The sequence below is a fragment of the Trichoplax adhaerens genome, genomic scaffold, assembly GCF_000150275.1.
Source record: "Trichoplax adhaerens TRIADscaffold_1 genomic scaffold, whole genome shotgun sequence".
In the NCBI taxonomy this organism is placed as follows: Eukaryota; Metazoa; Placozoa; class Uniplacotomia; order Trichoplacea; family Trichoplacidae; genus Trichoplax; species Trichoplax adhaerens.
Window position 1 is genome coordinate 10,850,878 of NW_002060943.1, and position 20,409 is coordinate 10,871,286.

Here is a 20,409-nt window from a genome sequence, read left to right on the forward strand (position 1 = left end):
CTGGTAAAAATTTCTATTTCTTGCAATGATATCGAAAAGTGTATTGAAATCCGTCTGAATTTGCATAGCTTGATCTAGTAATTTTTGGGGAATTACAGTAGGTAACAACGTCACCGGCAAGTGATGATATGAATGATCCCGATCATCATTTCGAATGGCTTTCATCAACAAGCCGTGGCAAGAGCACCAATCTCGAATTTTTTGTACGATAGTTGATAGCTGGTCAGGTGTTAACTCATCCACTTTAGGTAGCGTTGCCATTTTGTCTTATTAAAATCCAGAATACGGCATTTGAAAAGTGAGATTTTGATTGACTCCCACAACAATATATACTATTTTTCCCTTAGTATACTACTATATCAGTTACTACTTATACGATTTTTTTTTATACTGTACAGTACTATCCTGTACACTGTATTGTCATATATATCTTTATCCATTCTTCCTTTCTTACTATTTACGGTGCAGTATATTGCATTTCATTCATTACTGCAACAGGTGCACTCGTCATACTGACTCAGCATTCTACTGTAGCTGTCATACTTACAGACTATACCGGACGGGACTCTGCTGTACGGACAACGGAATCAGCAGGTGCTTGAAATATTCCCAGAAATTTCCAGATACATGTAATGTAAATAGTTTGACAGAATGCTGCATCATCGTTTAACTTAATGGTTAATTAAGACATTTTATTGACGCTAAAAATCTGAATTGTCAGTGTCTACACTAGCTGGACGTAATATACAATACTGTGCAGCTTACTTACTATAAATACCAACAGTTGTATATCTTCGGAAGTATTTATAGTGTCTACGAATGCAAATACTGTAGACTCAGTGGGCATCGAGCCACTCAAATAGGCTTCCAAACCCTTAACCTCTCTAGACTAGATTCGTTCGATAAGTGGCTACGACTTTTTAAGATATTAACCAGTATACGGCCACGCAAAGTGCAGAGCTATAGTATACTCAGCTGTTCAGCATTGGATCGAATAAGCGAAAAATATCACGGAAAGTTGCAAAAAGTCAGTACTACCTAGTCGAAGTATAGTTGTAGACTTGTAGTACACCTCAACTATCGTTATTCCTACCGTGGTCTAAAAGTAGTCCTGCTCTTACCCACCAATTGTTAGGTGTGGTTATACTTCAGCCGATATAAACTAAATGTATAATTTCCATATTAATTCTATATTTACTTTCAAACTAGTAAATGAAATAAAAAATCATTGCATGCAATATTTTATCATTTTACTAACCTACTAAACTATTATATACTGTATATACGCAAGTATTCAACATTATAATTGTTAGTCTCTCCCGATAGACATACATGCAGCGTTTCGTTAATGTATCACAACAATTAATATAACTGTATTATTATAATCATTATTTAATTTTATTTCTATCGCAAAATTATGATAACATATACTTCATAGCTATGACAAATTTTTTAAAATGTTTCTCCATATTTCAAACTAAATACACTGAATCTAACCCTGCCGCTCCAATTCCCACTCCACCTTCATTTTGGCTAATACTTTTAGTTCGTAATAGATATCCACAAGCACAATTACTAATTACTTCATTCGGTCCACGGCTAAAACGGTTAAACAATAATTATGATTTAGATAAAAAGTTATAAATCGATAAGTGTAAGAAACAATCTTGCTTTCAAGATATTTTAAGTAGTAGTGTCTTGCACTCGCTATCGGATTAAAAATAACGCTATCCTATTTTTCCTATGACAATTTAAATAGCTATTTATTATGGACATATTTATGGCACACTATTAATGTACACTTCGGTAACATATTACCTGATGAGAACTCCATATATTCCTAATTCACTGATAACTTTTTCAGTACCCTGAATTGAATTATTTGTAGTGATGATACAATTATCAACTGCTGGAGGAAATATTCTATCCATGAGAATGTAAGCTGACTTTTCATCGTCATTTGATGATGAACTTAGAAAAGTCCGTATTTCTTCCCCGAACAGGTTATTCCCTATCAGAAGAGATCAGGTCTATATTATGTCGTTATTTTCTTAATATATCAACAACGTAACATAGTACAGTTACTAGCAAACTTTCTTAACTCACTATCAATTTTCGTGGAGCATACGTACAGGAATAATACTTACCTCCACCCTCACGTGGGGGTTTTAAAACAAAATTTTCCGGATTTTTAATGGCCATGGCTATTGACTCTTTACCTTGGTCACCCTGAAGATATTTTACATGAAATTAAAATTTTTAAGACAGAAACTAAAAATACCTTCAAGTTACCTCATGTTAAATTAATAAAGGCTATCATAATACAAGCTACGTAGATATTTTCCGTTTAGTCTATTTCTATTAGCAAGACAGTTCCGTACAACTGTATTAGAATAGTGTAATTCTATTATATCGTTATCATATCTTAAAAAGCTAAGGCATGAAATGCTACATGATATGCATATAATCTTCTTCTACTTAACTACATTATCATAACCATTAGTTAATCGAGACTGTAGTATTACCTCTAGTGAGTATAAGCCGGTAAACGTCGCTCTTATCCTTTCTACGGAACTCTTATCTGGTAACAATCTGAAGTATATAATTGTATAATTTGTTTTTAACATTTCCGACATAACGTCTATTTATTGGTACAGTATGCGTACTAATTAAATTTACTATATATCAGATATTTTAACTCACGATTCTAAAACACCTGGTGTAGATAGTACTTGCTGTATCTTTTTAACTCCGGCTAAATGACTTGCAATATTTGGAACTTTGATACTACGTGATCTCTCGGCTAACAATAGAGCGTCCCATTCCTGCAAATTAATAGAACATCTATAACATTAATTGATCAAATTGACATTTTTCTATAAATTGGCAAGGTATACCTTTTGGCTAGGGTAGCAATATGGTGCGTAAGCGGAACGGTAGTAGACCAATGCAACTTCTTGTTTCTTGCTATATTTTAACATAACATAGTTATAATTGTAAATAAACTTCCTGAAACGTAATACTGAAATGACATTGTTCTAGAATCCTATAAATGTGAAATACATACGAATCAACTTACTAGTATAAGGTCTTATCATCTCCTAATGTAGCGTTTTCTTCAATATCAGCCATTGTACAACGAACAACATTAATTGAAGGATCTCTGAAGAAAATGTAATCGGATGCTAACTCAATTGATGTCATTTAATATTACTCTTTTACAATGTACGAGCATGTTAGAAATGAAGTGAGATGCAGCATGGCAACAGACTTACAATTTCATGATTGCATATTCAAACAGCCGTTGATCACAAATATTATTTTCATCAGGTAGAACCACAAACAAAATAATAGCCCTAGGATATTAGTATGATAAGTAAGTAATTCATAATGTTGTTAATATTTTTAACATTACAAAGAGTACACAATATCTACAACGAGAATATCTTGTAATCCTTGATCTCTCTTTACTAACTTACTTATCATTTTCATACATTTTCCAAGCTAGATGCACTCCCTTAGCAAATGGCTCTAAACAGTTATTAGTAGCAATCTAGAAAATTTCATTTAACTACTTAGATATTAAAGTCTACTTAAAAGGCAGAATGCTATAGGTATTTTCCTAAATTTATCAATTTCATAATTATGTGTAGTACCCGTTCTAAATTGTAATCGTCAGTCAAACCCAATTCCCGTATAACGTATCTGAAAGGTTAATATTTAGTGCAGTTTAATAGAATGTTGAGCATATATCGTATCACTAGGTGATCAGGTAATAACCTCAATATAAACGTCAATTTGTACTTAGTTATTATCATGAAAGTCAGTTGCTCGATGTACTGTACTACTACTAACCGATGGAGTGACGGTACGACAGAAGAACTTCCAATGAAACCAACGGAAACAGTATTAAATTCAACTTGTTTTAAGCTTAACTGGTTATTACTGTTGCTTTGATCCAGCATGTAGTCTGATCGGGTGAGCATAAAATTGATTGGCTAAGAGTATAAATAACTAATTAATTATACGACTAGGTTGTTTTCGCTCATCATATCATAGAACCATATCTAGCTCGAAGACACATCGTTTGATTAAGTAATAAAAGTACAGTTCATATTGATTCACTTTTATCGCAACAACTTATTGAAGCTCTTCTTAACTATATCCTAACTGACTTGAGCAATTCCTTCTTTCAGGACTTGATTGTAGACATACATTAATTTTGAAGCGTATTCATCGTCCTGTAACGATCTAAAGGCACATAAATTATCGTTCAATTATATCATTAATTATTAATTATTTCAAGGTACGTAGTTTGATCATCATTGATGTTTTGATAATAGGATAAAAATAAGCGTCTTGCATTTTATACCGAATCGATATTGCATGGAAAAGTAATTTATTTTAATAATTGCAGTATGATCATAATACAGTATTCAATTTAAGTAATATTTATAAGCTGCGATTGCTAGTATGTACAGATCTCCTACAAGAGAATACAGTAGAGTACGCGTAGGCGAGTAGGTACTCTATGCTCTCTTCGTCTAAGTAGCAATGAACTAGTAGCATCTCGATAGTGTATGATAAAATGAATTCTACCATTGAGCGTGACTAGTAACTACTATCATACATATGGCATCGATCTGCCATCCAGTCGATGATGGCTAGTGCTACTTTACCGCTTCAAATTTTCAGATAAGAAACTTGTCTTTCTTGTGATGATATCGAAAACTGTATTGAAATCCATCTGAACTTGCATAGCTTGATCAAATAATATCTTTGGAATTGGAGTAGGTAACAATGTCACTGGCAAATGATGAAATGAATAATCATGAGGATCATTTCGCTTGGATTTCATTAACAAGCCGTGGCACGAGCACCAATCTCGAATTTTCGGTGAGATGGTTGATAGCTGGCTAGGCGTTAATTTATTCGTTTGAGGTAGCGTAGCCATTTGGTCCTGTATTGCAAAATTTTTGTTATGAAGTTATGATCACTAATTCTAACAGTAGTAAATGGAGCGGAAGAGGTCCTTGTCCAACCACTCGATCGTTGCGGGCTGCCGGTTGCAACAGTACAGTACTGTACTGTACAGTACAGTATTGCGAGAATTGTTCTACATGTACTGTGGGCCACTACTGTGGTATTAGAAAAAGAGAGGGAGTGGCTATTGGGGGAAAGCTTCTGTCTGTCTTGTCTGTTTCCAGAGTTGAACATGGTATGTACTGTAGTACTGTACAGTACTGTACTGTACAGTACAGTACAGTATTGCGAGAATTGTTCTACTGTACTGTACTGTACATGTACTGTACTCTTTTTCTAATACCCCAGACCACAGTACTGTACAGTACTGTACAGTACTGTGAGGTACTGTGGTCTGTGGTATTAGAAAAAGAGAGGGAGTAGCTATTGGGGGAAAGCTTCTGTCTGTCTTGTCTGTTTCCAGAGTTGAACATTGTATGTACTGTACAGTACACATTACAATAGCATAGTAATAACAGTACTGTACAGTGTACAGTACAGTATATCAAAATTGACGTTACTCATGCTACAAAATATTAGTTACATAATGCCTAAAGGCTAATAAAGGGAGCTGACAATCGTGCTGGGGCAAAAATAGGATATTCCTGCCTGCAAGGACTACAGTACAGCACGTACGTACCCCTTAAACGTTTTCCTGCGCAGAAGCACAGATTCTTTTTTCTAAAAAATCGCCATTTCTCCTTCTTTCTCCAAGAAGAAATGGCGTTCCTGCACGAAATCGGTGTTCACTCGTACCTTCACCGAGCTGCACACGTCACATACGGATACTAAAGCTTATACTGTACTCAGTGTAATGCTGTCATCTAGAGTTAAGCGTGCACTCAGTTGCACGGTACAGTTTCTGTAGTTGTCCCTGCTGTACAAAGTACAGTATGTGCTGTCTGTATGAGTGAGTCACGTGACTGTGCTACAATACAGTGGAGGTCTCTACTGTACTGTACTGTACAGTACACTGTACAGTACAGTAGAGACCTCCACTGTACTGTATTGTACAGTACAGTGTACAGTATAGTATGATGACTGGCATAAAATTTGATCGAACAGTGGCGTATTGAACGCTAATCACCCTACTTTAAAAAGGTCACTAGCCATAGTTTATACTTAATAGTAATTATTATTGTTTTCCTATGAAACTCTTACTATTAGTAATTTACGGCTGTTATCACGCAATATTTCAACTTGAATGACCTTTCCCCTATTGCGAACTTGCGATAACCCTTTGCTAGATTGACAGTACTGTACTGTACTGTACACTGTACAGTACTATGTCCAGATCCAATTTTTTGCTGACAGCATCCGGAGGCTTCATGAAAAGAACTTGTAATAAATGACTCAAAAGACGAATCTCGTGACTGCTAGTGTTTGAGGAGTATGCGCATGCCTTGTTGGTAGTAAAGTAAAGTAAAAGGCGTCTTTGGTTGACCTGGACCGTCACTACGTGCTACGTACCGTGCCGTTTCATCATCTTGCTAGTACGATTGAGTAATCAATGACTCAAATGACGAATCTCGTGACTGTTTTTAGTGGGTGAGGAGTATGCGCATGCCTTGTTGGTAGTAAAGTAAAAGGCGTCTTTGGTTGACCTGGACGTAGTACGTAACTACGTACCGTGCCGTTTCATCATCATCTTGCTAGTACGATTGAGTAACTCCGCCGATTCCATCGATTCGGTGGAATAGATTGAAAATCCATTCACCAAGTTAACACCAATTAATGCAAAAGTTATCGTAAAGTAATCGATACAAGTGGATCTATCCCCAAAATGGTTTCTGTCACACTTTTGGAGAAAAATACATCATGGACAGTTTGTTTTTTAGCAGTATGCTTTGGCATCGGTTCGTGGGTTGCAACCAACAGTATTTGGGTAGAATTGCCAATCATGGTCAATTGTTTACCGGAAAGTTGGAACTTGGCCTCCTACATAACAGTCATCATCCAAATCGCTAATCTAGCTCCTTTAACGTATTCTCTGTTAAAGCATTGGAAACCTAACGTAGTGAAAGAAGTGCCAGCAATCTATGTAGTATTAGTGACTGGAACTGCTTCTTGTCTATTACTAGCTTTTTTTTGGCGTTCAATTGCAATAGTTGGTGGTGAACCACATAGTATTGGACTGTTAATCCTTGGTTTTACCCTGGCCATGACTGATTGCACTTCATCGGTGACATATTTACCATTTATGGCCACTTTTCGCGAAGTATACATGCCTGCTTACTTAGTTGGTGAAGGACTTAGTGGTTTATTGCCTGGGTTAGTTGCACTTGGTCAGGGAGCTAGAAATGGGGCTGGTTGTTTTAATCAAAATATTTCTGTCGCTACCGTTGCAACAACTATGCATCCCACTACTGGCCCCTCAATAACTACAGCAGGTTAGTCATGATGTACTGGATATTTTATCCTTCAGTCTTGTGTTTGAAAATTAAAAATTCCATATCCTGTGCGGTATTGTCTTAGGTCAAGTACGACGTAAATCAAACTATGTTTCACCTCTGTTGATCGATGGAAGATAGATCTTCATATTGAACATCCTAGCTTACAATGACAGGAGTACTGTAGTGAGGCAGTTTTGCCGATTAATGAATAGTCTTTTTATATGCGTCACTAACGATTAATTGTTCACTATTTTCAAGCCCCACGGGCCCCTCGTACTCCATTCTATCCTGATAAATGCCGTACAACCACATTAATGCAAAGCTTGGATCGATGCGATTGCAACGCAAATAGTAACATTTTCCATATAAAAATGGACCGTAACTGAATGCGGTTACTTGTAGTGTCTATATTTACTCCCATCATAAAGTATTGATGAAATTTACAAGTTTTTTGATGAACATCCTTGTTGTAAATTGTCCATCCCCGACTATAGAACGTACTCACACTGTGGTAGTAATCCATGCTCGCTACGGTACTACTTAACTTAATGCTTACCTATCGACACGTTCGGCAATGCTATAAAGCACGCGACAAAAACTTCAACAACGCGACGTAGGAATAGCGTCTGTTTAAATTCCTCCTGCTGGGCAGATGCACAATTCATTTTCTCTGCACATTATACGCTGTATGGACGTATACATACGGTAGAATTGCGATATCATGCCATAAGAAACAGACTCTACGCGGATTCATGAAATAACATCAAAGGGTAGTAGACACAATTTTTCACAGAGATCAAATTGGGTAGATTCAATTAGTCATTGAACACCAGATGACTAAGAACATTGACGCCACGCGGATTCATTAAAAGAAACATCAAAGGTTGTACTTAAATGGAAGATTTATGTCCATTAAACACCTGATGACTAGCTACAGTACCACAGTTGCAAGCGCAATAGCGTATTGATTGACATACCGAGCATACTTTGTTTTGTTCGGTTTGTTAATTAGAATATATATTTAATTATTGTCAAGTAAAAGGTACAACTTAGCAGTACGTGAAGGATCACGAGGAAGGGCTTGACTAGTACTTTATTAATGTGCACTGTGTGTACAGTAGAGTGAAAGATAAAATTACAATATGATCAAAGACTCCTTCAGTGAGTTTCAATCAAATCGAATATACGGTTAAAAAATTACGCTCAAGTTGTTAAGACCATCCGCTTCTATTGCGCATTATGTTATTATAAGCTATTTATTTACTTTTTTATTCCATACTACTGTTTATTATTCCTTGCAATAATTTCTACATATGCATAACGAATCATGTCTAATAGTAATTTATATATGGGAATGATTTTGTAAAATACTAGCGACATTAAGTTTACGCACGCTTCAACCTTATTGAATTAGCAATCTATAATATAATTGACTATCATCCTGCATGATTGCTTCTAAATTTACGGCAATATGTTTATACAATCAGCATGATTGGAAAGATTGTTAACGATAATATAGCAAAGTACGAGTATTTACATACACTGCTTGATCAAAGTCCTCGTCTCTACCCATTGCCCAAAAAAGTGCCCATGTTTATGATATCGCCGACAAGCTTTTGTTAATTAATGTATTATAATTATATATTGAATATACGACGTTGTTGCCCAAGTTATAAGTCTTATTTGAATCTATTAATTTAATAAATGGATAAACAGCATTAATATTAGATATTGCCATGATAACCGCCGCGTCGGCAACACTGAACTTTTAAAGGCTACGCACATGCAGGATATATTACTATGTTGATGAGATTGAAATCCGTAAACTAATGAATGAATGGGCGATATTGATATTCGATATTGCCAACATGACCGCCTAGTCAACAATACTAAGCATTCTTTGTGAACTTATTAAGTCTATCTACATACAAAACACGATCACGAGACATGGACTACTAGAAACCCACATATACTAGATACGTATATTAATTGTAATTATAGTGTTATATGTACCTTGCAGCTGTAATTAAAACCGTATTTTAGGAGAAGGTTTAATACTGAAATAATGACACTGATAGAACTTCTCTATTTACTATACTCAGTGTACTGTAATCTACTGATGGTATACTCTATGCGTCAAGAATGAATATTGATTATCTCCTAATAACGCGAGTATTATGAGTGAAGAGTGTGCTAGTAATTATTATTATATCCACTCTTTAGCAACAGTACACCATAGAAATCATGCTATATATAATCCTGAACTTTTCCTCTATTAACTGTAAATTTAATATTTTATTCTATTTACTTCCTTCACTCTGATAGCCACTCAAGCAACCCCGCCTCAGAATTTAACCTTATGCGAACAAACACTTCGTTCCGTTAGTTTCACACCAGAAACATTTTGGTTTATTTTATTTGGATTAACTATTGCATCTGCTTTGGCTTTTATCGCTATGAATTATCTTCCTTTAGCGAAGAAGCACTACGTCATTCCTAATACGTATGAAAAAACTGAAGATAATAAAATAGACGGTAGTGAATTAGCTTGCAATAATAAATCGGGTTGTCGTGATGAAGCTGCTTCGGATATGGTGAGTATTCGAAATCCAATTTATGTACGACATTGTAGCTGTGTCACATCGTACGTAACAAGTACAACATTATAGAGAGTGGATATCCAGGTATAGTTCCATGACACTAAAATGACAATATTTTATCTTTTAGGAGAAAAAAAAAGACCCTCTTCCGTTCAAAGTATTTATGGCTTTATTATTTATGCAAGCGTGGGTCAACGGATTAAGTAATGGAGTCATCCCGTCCATTCAGTCGTACGCTACTTTACCTTATGGTGGTACTGCATTTCATCTAACTGTCACTTTATACTCTATTGCTAATCCTTTAACTTCATTTGCCTACTTCTGGCTGCCCTGTTATAATCGTGTCGTAATTGCAATATTAACCCTACTTTCTACGGTTTGCGGCATCGTGATTATCGTTTTTGCAGCTATGAGCCCATCGCCTCCCTTACTTGGCACAAGCGGTGGATCTGCCTTGACGGTAAGCATACAGAATATCTGTAGATATGCTTGTTCTGTGAAATGGGGAGTTTTACCCATAGTTACTGCTAGAATGCCCTTTCTTGACGAAAATTGCCACATTTAAATGAAGTAAAATTTGAATTATCAATTCGTTATATTAAGCTTCATTCATCAAAACCTGGTGTCGTAATTAGTCCAGTTTATTTGTATTACGCTATTACAATAATAATTAGACACACACAATGTCCAAGTAAATTAAACTCTCTCATGATGCTAACAACGCGTATTTTATCTAATAATGTAGGTTATAATAAATGTTGGTTTTGGCGTTTTGGTGACTTATGTTAAAGTTGCCATTATATATCTATTACGATTACAAGGCCGACGGGCTTTATTTTGGTGTGGCGTATCACAGCAAGTTGGATCTTGTATTGGAGCTTTGATAATGTTTCCAATTGTTAGTATTTTTAGACTATTTCAGTCGTGTTAAATTTATGCACGTATTTAATGTTGAATAAGATCCTGTAACTATACTTGTGTATTTATTAGAAATCTTACATTTACTGCTAATTTATATAATAACCAATGCATAATTGAACAATAGCTTTCATGTTATTGTTACGCGTACATCTTGGAACTTTTTATTATTATATGAATTTGAGCAATCTTCAAGGAATGTGCAAGTGAATTCCGCGTCTGCCATCTTTGACAGCTCATCACGATTGAGGATGATCAAATGAGAATTATATTCACCAGCCAGTTAATATGTGCGCGAATAAAATGTAATCTTATTATTATCCATTGTGCATGTTACTGCATACTACGTCGCTGTCGTATTTTGATGGTTGTACGGGATTTAGGGGAAACATCGCTAAGATAAGCGTATGTAATAATTTGGTATTCATTAATAGATATTCTTTATGGAGAGAATACTAATATAATCAGTGTGCTACTACTTTATATGTTATACAATTTACTAGTTATTAGTTATGAATACCTAAATACCATAGAAATAGAGTTTTTGTTTTTTTTCAGTATACCGTAGCAGTTTAATATGCTTGATTGAAATACCTAGTTTCACTTCAATGGCATTCTGCATAGTACAGTAGCTCAGTAATTTGCATTGATTATGCACTGCATCGGTAGACTGTTACTGTAAATGCACTAAATATTGACATTTTGATAGAGAGTATTGCACAAATGTGACAGGAAATGCATATTGACATTTAAGATTCACTGAGACAGTTTTTAAGCTCACCAAAGCCATTTCCTGCGTTACATGAACTCGATCAAAAATGCAATCGGAAATGCATATTGATGTACAAGATTTATGGGAACGATTTCCAAGTACAGTATACGAGCATCGTGATATCAATCCGTTACGGCTGTGTCCACCCTCTTGCCATTCTGTATGTATCGATTCTTTTTCCTCCTTATTCCTTTCACCTCTCAGAGCAAGGGCAAATTCGGACCGTATTGCACAAAATAGCTGGATCAGTTATAGCAATGGTGACTTTCGATGATTCATTGGCTGCTCATACGTCACAAACGCTAATAAATTCTAGATATCATCTCTAAAATAACTCTTACTACTTGCAATTTGGCGTCTATTTGGTAAGACACTCACGATAGGAACTATTATAACTTCAGTAATCCCAGATGCAAAATCTCTGGCTTACCTTTCAAGACAGGTGTGAGAAAGAAAATAGGGGTATGCTGAATTTATTTTACGTAACCTCTAAAGTAACTTTTACTCTTTGCAACTTGGTATCTATCTGGTAAGACACCCAGGACAGCAACTATTAACATAGAAGGTACCTCTTTTAGTAGTCCCTGATCTAAAATCTCTAGTTTACACCTCAAGACAGGTAAGAGAAGGACAAGAGAGAGTATGCTGAATTTTTTTTTTGAATGGTCTCCAGCTCACTATTCAGTAATTGGGGTAATGACGACACAGGAATGGCTTGCTATATGCATGACTAAAGCATGCTCTGGTTACATACTGTATCCTATAACGTTGGCTATTATTTCCTACACTTTACTGCCATACAACAAGCCTGTATAGAATGCTATCATTTTCGAGGCTGTTCACAGCTGCAGCGGCGTGCCATAGTCTAATCAAGCCACAGAAATTCTCCGATGCACTTGATAGCTCGCCTTGAAGTATTTAGCTTGAAATAAACTACAAGATTGCAAGAGTGGCGTTGAAAGAAGATTCTACTGGCCACAGTTAAACAGCGGATACACTTTCTAGACGCTAGCTTTCAAAGTTATTCAAGTTAGTACAGGTTGTGCTAAGGATCGAACTCGTTGTCAATCAACATTTACAATCAAATCCAAGTTGTTGCATCTTGGTAACTACTCTGGCCTAAGTGAGCTCTTAACGCAAATTACAACACTGTCTTTTTAATCGAATTAAACGAGCAAGTGGATTGATATCGAATAATGTCGCAAAAGAGGTTATCACAAGCAGAATTGATTGAGCTAGCAAAGCGTAAGAAATTAGAAAATCCTTCATCCGGAAATGACGAAGGTAGTGAGACTGAAGCAGATGATGATCTCAGCCAGCAGTCTTTAATGACACAAAGTAGAGCACCACCTCAAGTTAAGGTATTGTCGAGTTGACCTAACTTAAATTCAGATTAATGGCAGTTTTCATCTTTAAAATTTATGGTAGTTGTGCTATGTTTACTTTTAGTAGAGTTTATAATTCAAGCTACCTTTCCAAGAGTGCAGCAGTAAGCTATCAATAGTACGACCAATGACAACAGAGATTGGCTATACGATTTCACCTACTGTACTTACTTTCTACCTTGATGGAATCTTTAACCTAGCGCAATGCATGAATTATTATTTATTACTAGTAAACCTGCCGTTCAAGTCTAATTTAATATAGCCACTGCCTATGTAGCACTCTAAAGTAAAAGGTACAAGTACAGCACGCGAAGTATCACAAGCGACGATTTCACTAGTAATAATACTGTAGCTCAAAGGATTAACTTGAGTAGTCAGAAGGTGCTTCTACGTAAAGTACTTGGCCACGGGTGCTTAACTTACGCAATCACGTCTCAATATTTACTTTCCCAAATGGCCATCTATATATTTAATTTTAAAATAAAAAATATGAATAGTAAAATGCCAAAGCCCGGTGTTACTAATTCACATTAGAGATAGTAAAATACTGTACGGTAGAAACCCTTTTGTACAGAATTACCAAGCTAAAATGGACACCTTGTTACTATAAGCTATTTATACAGTATGTATAATCCCATCAATCCAAATATGCCATTTACAGTTGGCTAGCATTAATTGCACCCCAAATTATTGATCAATAATGATCGGTGTAAAGTGCGCAGACCCCAAGCCCAGGACCAATGCACACAAACTAGCAACTAAATAGTGTTGAGAGAGAAGAGCCTAACTTTACTGTCTCTGTTTTGGCTCTATTTAATTATGATAACCTTGCACATGGGCCACAATAGAAAGAAGTCTTCGACTTTTACTAGTTATTCCTTGAAATTAAAATATTGTACAGTATAAGCAGATTTAAAACAAAATCAAGGGGGAAAATTCTCAAAGTATACGTCTGGTGAATGTTAGCAAATGAATTAAATTAAATTAATTCCGCAGCGAAAGGAGTAAGTAATAGGTTACCGCATAGGCTTTCACTCCTATTATTAAATTATGGCTTCAAAAAATGTCTGGAACACATGTCATTACATTCAAGGCCCAGAGTGATGTCGTTAGTATTAAAATTAAGCGTAGCCTTGGGAGTATGAATGCCATAAACCAAGAGGAAAATTTCTGCTTTGTATAACCACAATTTTATCCCCTTAATTTATTGTGGACGTAGAATAGTATTTATTTTCAGACTAATCATACAAGTATGTTACTCATCTCTTGGTGTAATTTGATAGCTTATTTATATTTTGAGAGGCAACGATTCCTGGATCGCTGTCATTATATACAATAATAATAATACTGTACATATTCATAGTAATATCCGTAAACTCTACACTGAAAGTAATTTTTCTATCATATACTGTCATTCAACTCAACAACCTCCTGATGTTGAGAATATGTATCAAAAATTAATATAATCCAATATCAAAGTACGTTAGTAGTATCTTAAAAGGTAATGGAATGTTTCTGTTTAACAAGTGGTACCGTATTAATTAATATCATATCATTTCGTATTCATTGATAATTATAATTAATTAATAATAAACAATAACCAAAATGTGCATAACTACTTGATACATCTAATCCTTCATCGTAGTAAGATTTACTTCTATGTAAGACTATGACTATACAAAATTAGTCTTCTTTAATCGCTCACTATCCCGTCTCAACTTATGCTTTACAACAATTAGTTGATTATATAAAAAATAACTTGTTATAGCCCTAATTTATTAACAGCACTCCAGCACAAACCTCACTGCGGTAGGGCCATAGCAGCCAATCTTACAATCAGTGGTCATATGTAATTTTCAAAGTAATCTGTGTTAATAAATTATCAAAATTAAAACTATCGTCTGATTTACAGTGCTGAAGTTTATTACAGATCATTATTCAACAATATTCAAACAAATTTTTATATCCTGTAGTAGCCATAGCAAAGTTGCAACACCAATACGTGCTTACTTGCTCTAACATTACTAAACTTTGTCTAGTGCAAGGTATTCCTCAGGTCAGCATACTAGTACTAATTGTAAAACTAATTCTTAGATTTTCAACGATCCAATTCATGGCCATATCGAAATGCATCCATTATGTGTTAAAATCATCGATACACCACAGTTTCAGCGATTGCGCTATATCAAACAACTTGGTAAGTTTATTATCAATTAGTACGAGTAAATTTATATTTTCTTGTAATATACTTTATAAGTGCCACTATAATTTTCACAAGTCTGCATAGATTGCAATGATAGCTTCGCAAACTGTCTTACATTTATCATCGTCTAAATAGACAGAAGTACTTATAAGTAATAAAGATACCTTTTTAATGTTACAAGATATAGTAGATTAGCGGCTATTAAAAACTAAAAAATTTTACATTTCGTGATTTATTTAATAACAATGACTGCGAAATACCCCTATTATATATACATCAGTGGCCTACCTTAATCACAGTTAGTATAACACGTAATATGGATACTTTTACGATCTTAAAGAAGAATATACGTTAATTAGAGGTAGTATTTTACTCTGCCTGTAAGCGAATGCAATTATCATATCGATAGATAATACATGATTGCTTACATCCAAAAAGAGAATACATTAGTGACTTCCCAAGTATCACGAGAAATACGTACTCCTAAGTCATGCTACTGAATATATACATAATCTTAATATAAAGTCTATAGTAAACATATTCAAATATTTCATACTCTACAGGTTGCACATTTTACGTATTTCCTGGAGCTGCACATACACGATTTGAACATTCGATAGGGTAAGCTGTAAAAGAAGTAACGATTGTTTTAAAAGTGCTAATCTACGTTTTACTATCACTATAAATCAAACTTAATCTTGCTCTAGTTATCCCCTTTAATTTGTTCTATTGATGCAGCATAAGCATACTGTCGCACCTAAGAAGTAAATAAATTGAAACTGGTACTGTAGCAGCGATAGTTTTATCAAATAGTGTCATACTATAATTCTAAGTCTAGATTCAAACTGAATTACTCAATTTCTGAATAAAGACATACAAATTTGTTATTTAAATCCTCATTACCTTAACCATAAGGAGATTTTAATGATACGACAACTATAATTACACAATTACATTCCAATCCTTCTTTGTCTATATTGGTCAATAGGGTTGGTTATTTGGCATGGAAATTAGTTAAGAGTATACAATCTCGACAGCCTGAACTACGCATCACAGATGTTGATGTTTTATGCGTCAGTCTAGCGGGACTTTGCCATGATCTAGGTTAGTATTTTACTTCTTGCTTGTTGAATAATATAATTGGTCACAAGTGTTACTAATTTTAGTCCAATATAGCTAACAGATAGTTTATCGTGACAACTAGATCTAGTTGACAGTTACATACGCTCGTATATAGCTCACTTTGTAAATAAAAACCTGCAAGGGGAAAATGATATACGAGTACAGTAATCTCAGGAATTAAACAGTTGAGCCATATGATAGCCTCTTTATTATTGCTCCCAATTTTATTCTTAATAGCTCTCCTTTAATATCCAACAATTATGCATACCTTTCGTAGGACATGGTATTCTCAGTCATGTTTTCGATAACGAATTCTTACCAAGAGTTCCAAAAGATGTCTCTAAGAAAAACTGGAAGGTGACAAATCTTAGCCGCCGCACTTTTTTGAAACAATTAAATTTTGTTATATGTCGAAAAACGGATTCGTATTACTTTATTATTTAATACTGATACAATGAAGCGAAAAGTATTAATATACCTTTCTTTCATGATATAAAATTTTGACTTACAGCATGAAGCTGGATCTGTGGCTATGTTCGAACATATGATAAAAACGAATGAATTAGAACCAGAGTTTAAAAAATACGATTTATGTGATGAAGATATTTTATTTGTAAAGGAGCAGATTTTTGGACCAATTAACCAGGATGCCAAATTACGAGTAATAATATCAAGAGTTACTGTTTATTAAGAATAGATCACTGTTAAAGCATTATTACAGCTACGAATCTGAAATGATAATGTCCGTAAGTGTACCCTAACTACCACAATATATTTTTTATAGGGTCGGGGTCCAGAAAAGAGATTTCTCTACGAAGTAAATTTTCGAAATTCTCTTTAGTTAGCAATTAATAAATTTCTATATCATAAGGCTGAGCTCATGTTCTAAGCCTGTTATAGTACATAGATATCAAGGCGAAATATTAGCAAATTTTTTATTCATTAGATAGTAGCGAACAAACGTAACGGAATTGATGTCGATAAGTGGGATTACTTTGCACGAGATTCACACAATCTTGGCGTATCGATTTCCTTTGATCACCGGTACATGAAAGCAATATTATCGAACAGTGATAAATCAGAAAATCCTTTACCTGTATTGGTTCTATTACCTGATATTAATATCTTCTTTACATTTCTGATTCAAACCTTAGGCGTTCTATGCATTTTGTGCGAGCAATAAAGGTTAACGATGAATGGCAACTTTGTACCAGAGATAAGGTAAATTTTAAACCTCTTTTATACAGAGTTACAAAATATGCTAAAACTAACATAAAGCTTTTACTTTCTTTATGATGTAATAGGAGGTTGACAATACGTACGATATGTTTTACACACGTCATATGCTTCACAAACGTGCTTACCAGCACAAAACCGTAAAATTAATAGAGTCCATGTGAGCCATTCTTTCCATATTTAGAAATTGTTTATTGGATTGCAATAGTTAATTAAATATTACCACTAGGATTGTCGAAGCACTCTTAATAGCAAATGATCATTTAAAATTTCCAGGAGCCAACGGAAGGTCTCTTCAGTATTAGCTGGCTAACTTACTAATCATTTATCCTAATTTTTTGTTGCTTCGGTACTTAATTAAATATAAATAACATAAATAATTTATTGATTCTACTAGGATGCTAAAACTGTCTGAGACTATAAATGACATGGTAGCATATACTAATGTTACTGATTATGTAATCCAGCAAATTAAGCTGTCGACTGACCCAAAGTTAGATGACGTAAGATACTGTTATTCTCACGTTTTTACTGTTACCTTCATAGAAACAAGCATAAGATACTTTTATCTTATAATTAGGCTCGTAAGATTCTTCAAGCCGTAGAAAAACGCCAGCTGTACAAATGTGTTGGACGCACGGCCCCGTTCTCGGTAGCCGAGTTAAACAAGGTTGATTGTGTTTATTAAAACCTGACTACAGTAATTGAAATAACATACCAAACTTTAAGCAATACATTTAATTGTGTATGAATACTACTTTTCGTAGACCGAAGATCAGATTCAAAATGAGATTGCTGCATGCAGTAAAGACCTGGGAGATTATTGTCATGTAACCAGTAGAGATGTTCACGTTCGTGTAAGTTACAGACGTAGGAGGTACTTTTATGAGTTTCATTGTAACGTATTAATATTAACATCGATACTGAGTAATATCTATTTACCAACAGAAAGTTAACCTTAATTATGGAATGAAAGATGAGAATCCTATCGAACACATACGCTTCTACTACAAGTATGACGAAAATAGAGCAATAGCTTTCAAGAAAGGGGAGGTACGAAATAAAAAGCAGAAATTTAAAAATTTGAAGACGGAGACAGTATACCCTTTGTAACCTACAGGAATAATTTATCATGATGTGATGACTTCACGGTAACTTTTATGATTCAAGCTTCTAATTTAAATAAAACTACTAAATTTTGTTAAACAGGTCAGTAGGATGCTACCTGAATCCTTTAACGAGCAGTATATTTTGGTTTCCAGCCGGAATAGGGATAAAGAAGTAATTAATGATGTTAAAAGGTAAGACAATAATTCATACTTTGAAATAAATCGTTATTTTAGTGTCTGGTATCTGCTACCGTATTAAAAGATTAAAAGTTAGCTGAAGATCTCCGTTACTTTGCTCCTAATACTGTAGCTTATCACAAGCATGCTTATTGTCTTAGTATTAATCAATCATATTGTCTAATTATTTCAATAAACCATAGATGTTTTATTGAATGGTGCAGGAGAAACAATCTACCAAAGCCTAAAGTAATGCTTACTTGAATTTATTAATATTTATAAATAATAATCACATTGCTATTGCTAAATAGACTGTAGTTGAATTAAAATTCGTAAGAGGAACCATACCGAAAATTATCAGGACATTACTTCTAAACTAGTAACGATACTAATTGTTTAATTTCTACACAGAGCGCAAAAGTAGGCGAGGAACTCACACCTATGAAAAGTAGAAGAAATTTTAAAGAAGAAACTCATGAACGGACGGATCATAAACTAAAACCCCTCGAATTTTAACTAAAGGTTGCTGTACTCGAGGTAAATACGAAATCACTTACAACGTTCGTATTTTAATTTATACAGTACAGTAGAAGATCCAAGAATTAAAATTTACTCATATTATTGCAATTTTTACAGCTAGCAGCAATATTATCCATTCATTTCTATTGACTTCGTTAAAGTTTATCTATCCTGGTTGTTTCGTTAATGCGTATTGTTTTTATTAGTATTGAAGCCATAGCTTCAATAGTAGCAAATTCATGGTCTTAATATTTAAATTTCAAATAATGTACTGTTATAACTATTTTTGTTGGCTTTGTAAAATCGTATCTCCACATACGAAGTACGATATCATGTATCACGTGTTATTGCTTAATTATACACTGACTATATCTAAAATTGATAATTAATCTTTACGAAATTTTGGCATACCAATACATCCACTGATTTTTTTAATTTCCGTTACTTTAATATTATTTTAATCCAATCCCGGTGTATTTTCCGCTAACCTTAATTACTGTTATTAATCTAATTATATTTTAATTAGTCTTTAAGACTAAAAAATTTTTACGTTAGTTCTCAGTTACTGTTAACAATTTCATGAATAATCGGTCGCATTTTGATTCAACGTTTTAAATCTTTGGAGTTTCCTTAATAAAAGCTTTTAAATTCTTACTAACTGCGTCATCGATTTGGGGTCTCGCTTTAGCGATCGGTACTAATTGTATCATCAATAATCAGGTTTCAACTTGTTAACCAGTTTAGAGCGTCCTACTGTGCTTTGCTAATTCAGTACAATCTATAGAAGTAGAAGAAAAAGCTTTCTTATATCGCCATGGTGCAATCTTTCATTGCAAAGCCATATCAATTAATTCAGTGCGACAACAAATATTTAGACCACTTTTTAATACCGATGTTTTTTACATATGTAACTATATATTACAATACGTATATATATTTTCTAAAGTATGTTA

The 20,409-nt window shown here is 34.4% G+C and overlaps 3 protein-coding genes across 3 annotated transcripts; 2 read left to right on the forward strand and 1 right to left on the reverse strand.

The window, feature by feature from the left end:
• Positions 1 to 1,472: 1,472 nt before the first annotated feature.
• TRIADDRAFT_52594 (uncharacterized protein) lies at positions 1,473 to 4,954 on the reverse strand (the record flags this gene model as incomplete). Its single annotated transcript, XM_002108975.1, has 13 exons — positions 1,473 to 1,599; positions 1,819 to 2,011; positions 2,148 to 2,229; positions 2,526 to 2,592; positions 2,704 to 2,825; positions 2,898 to 2,967; positions 3,080 to 3,163; positions 3,276 to 3,356; positions 3,480 to 3,553; positions 3,657 to 3,705; positions 3,856 to 3,998; positions 4,176 to 4,251; positions 4,680 to 4,954. 13 exons carry the CDS (start codon positions 4,952 to 4,954, stop codon positions 1,473 to 1,475), a joined length of 1,443 nt encoding a protein of 480 aa, XP_002109011.1.
• Positions 4,955 to 6,805: 1,851 nt separating this feature from the next.
• On the forward strand, positions 6,806 to 11,239 carry TRIADDRAFT_63205 (uncharacterized protein; the record flags this gene model as incomplete). Its single annotated transcript, XM_002108243.1, has 6 exons — positions 6,806 to 7,412; positions 8,935 to 8,938; positions 9,802 to 10,009; positions 10,048 to 10,099; positions 10,201 to 10,475; positions 10,761 to 11,239. 6 exons carry the CDS (start codon positions 6,806 to 6,808, stop codon positions 10,944 to 10,946), a joined length of 1,332 nt encoding a protein of 443 aa, XP_002108279.1. The 3' UTR covers positions 10,947 to 11,239.
• A 3,945-nt stretch (positions 11,240 to 15,184) lies between these two features.
• Positions 15,185 to 19,201, forward strand: TRIADDRAFT_18236 (uncharacterized protein; the record flags this gene model as incomplete). The annotated part of the gene is made up of 16 exons (XM_002108244.1): positions 15,185 to 15,287; positions 15,857 to 15,914; positions 16,282 to 16,397; positions 16,693 to 16,772; positions 16,927 to 17,091; positions 17,200 to 17,232; positions 17,362 to 17,459; positions 17,570 to 17,636; positions 17,720 to 17,811; positions 17,881 to 17,940; positions 18,049 to 18,154; positions 18,232 to 18,321; positions 18,419 to 18,512; positions 18,604 to 18,704; positions 18,861 to 18,952; positions 19,141 to 19,201. Coding segments are annotated over 16 exons (1,416 nt in total), but the record flags the coding sequence as incomplete, so codon positions are not given.
• Positions 19,202 to 20,409: the final 1,208 nt, after the last annotated feature.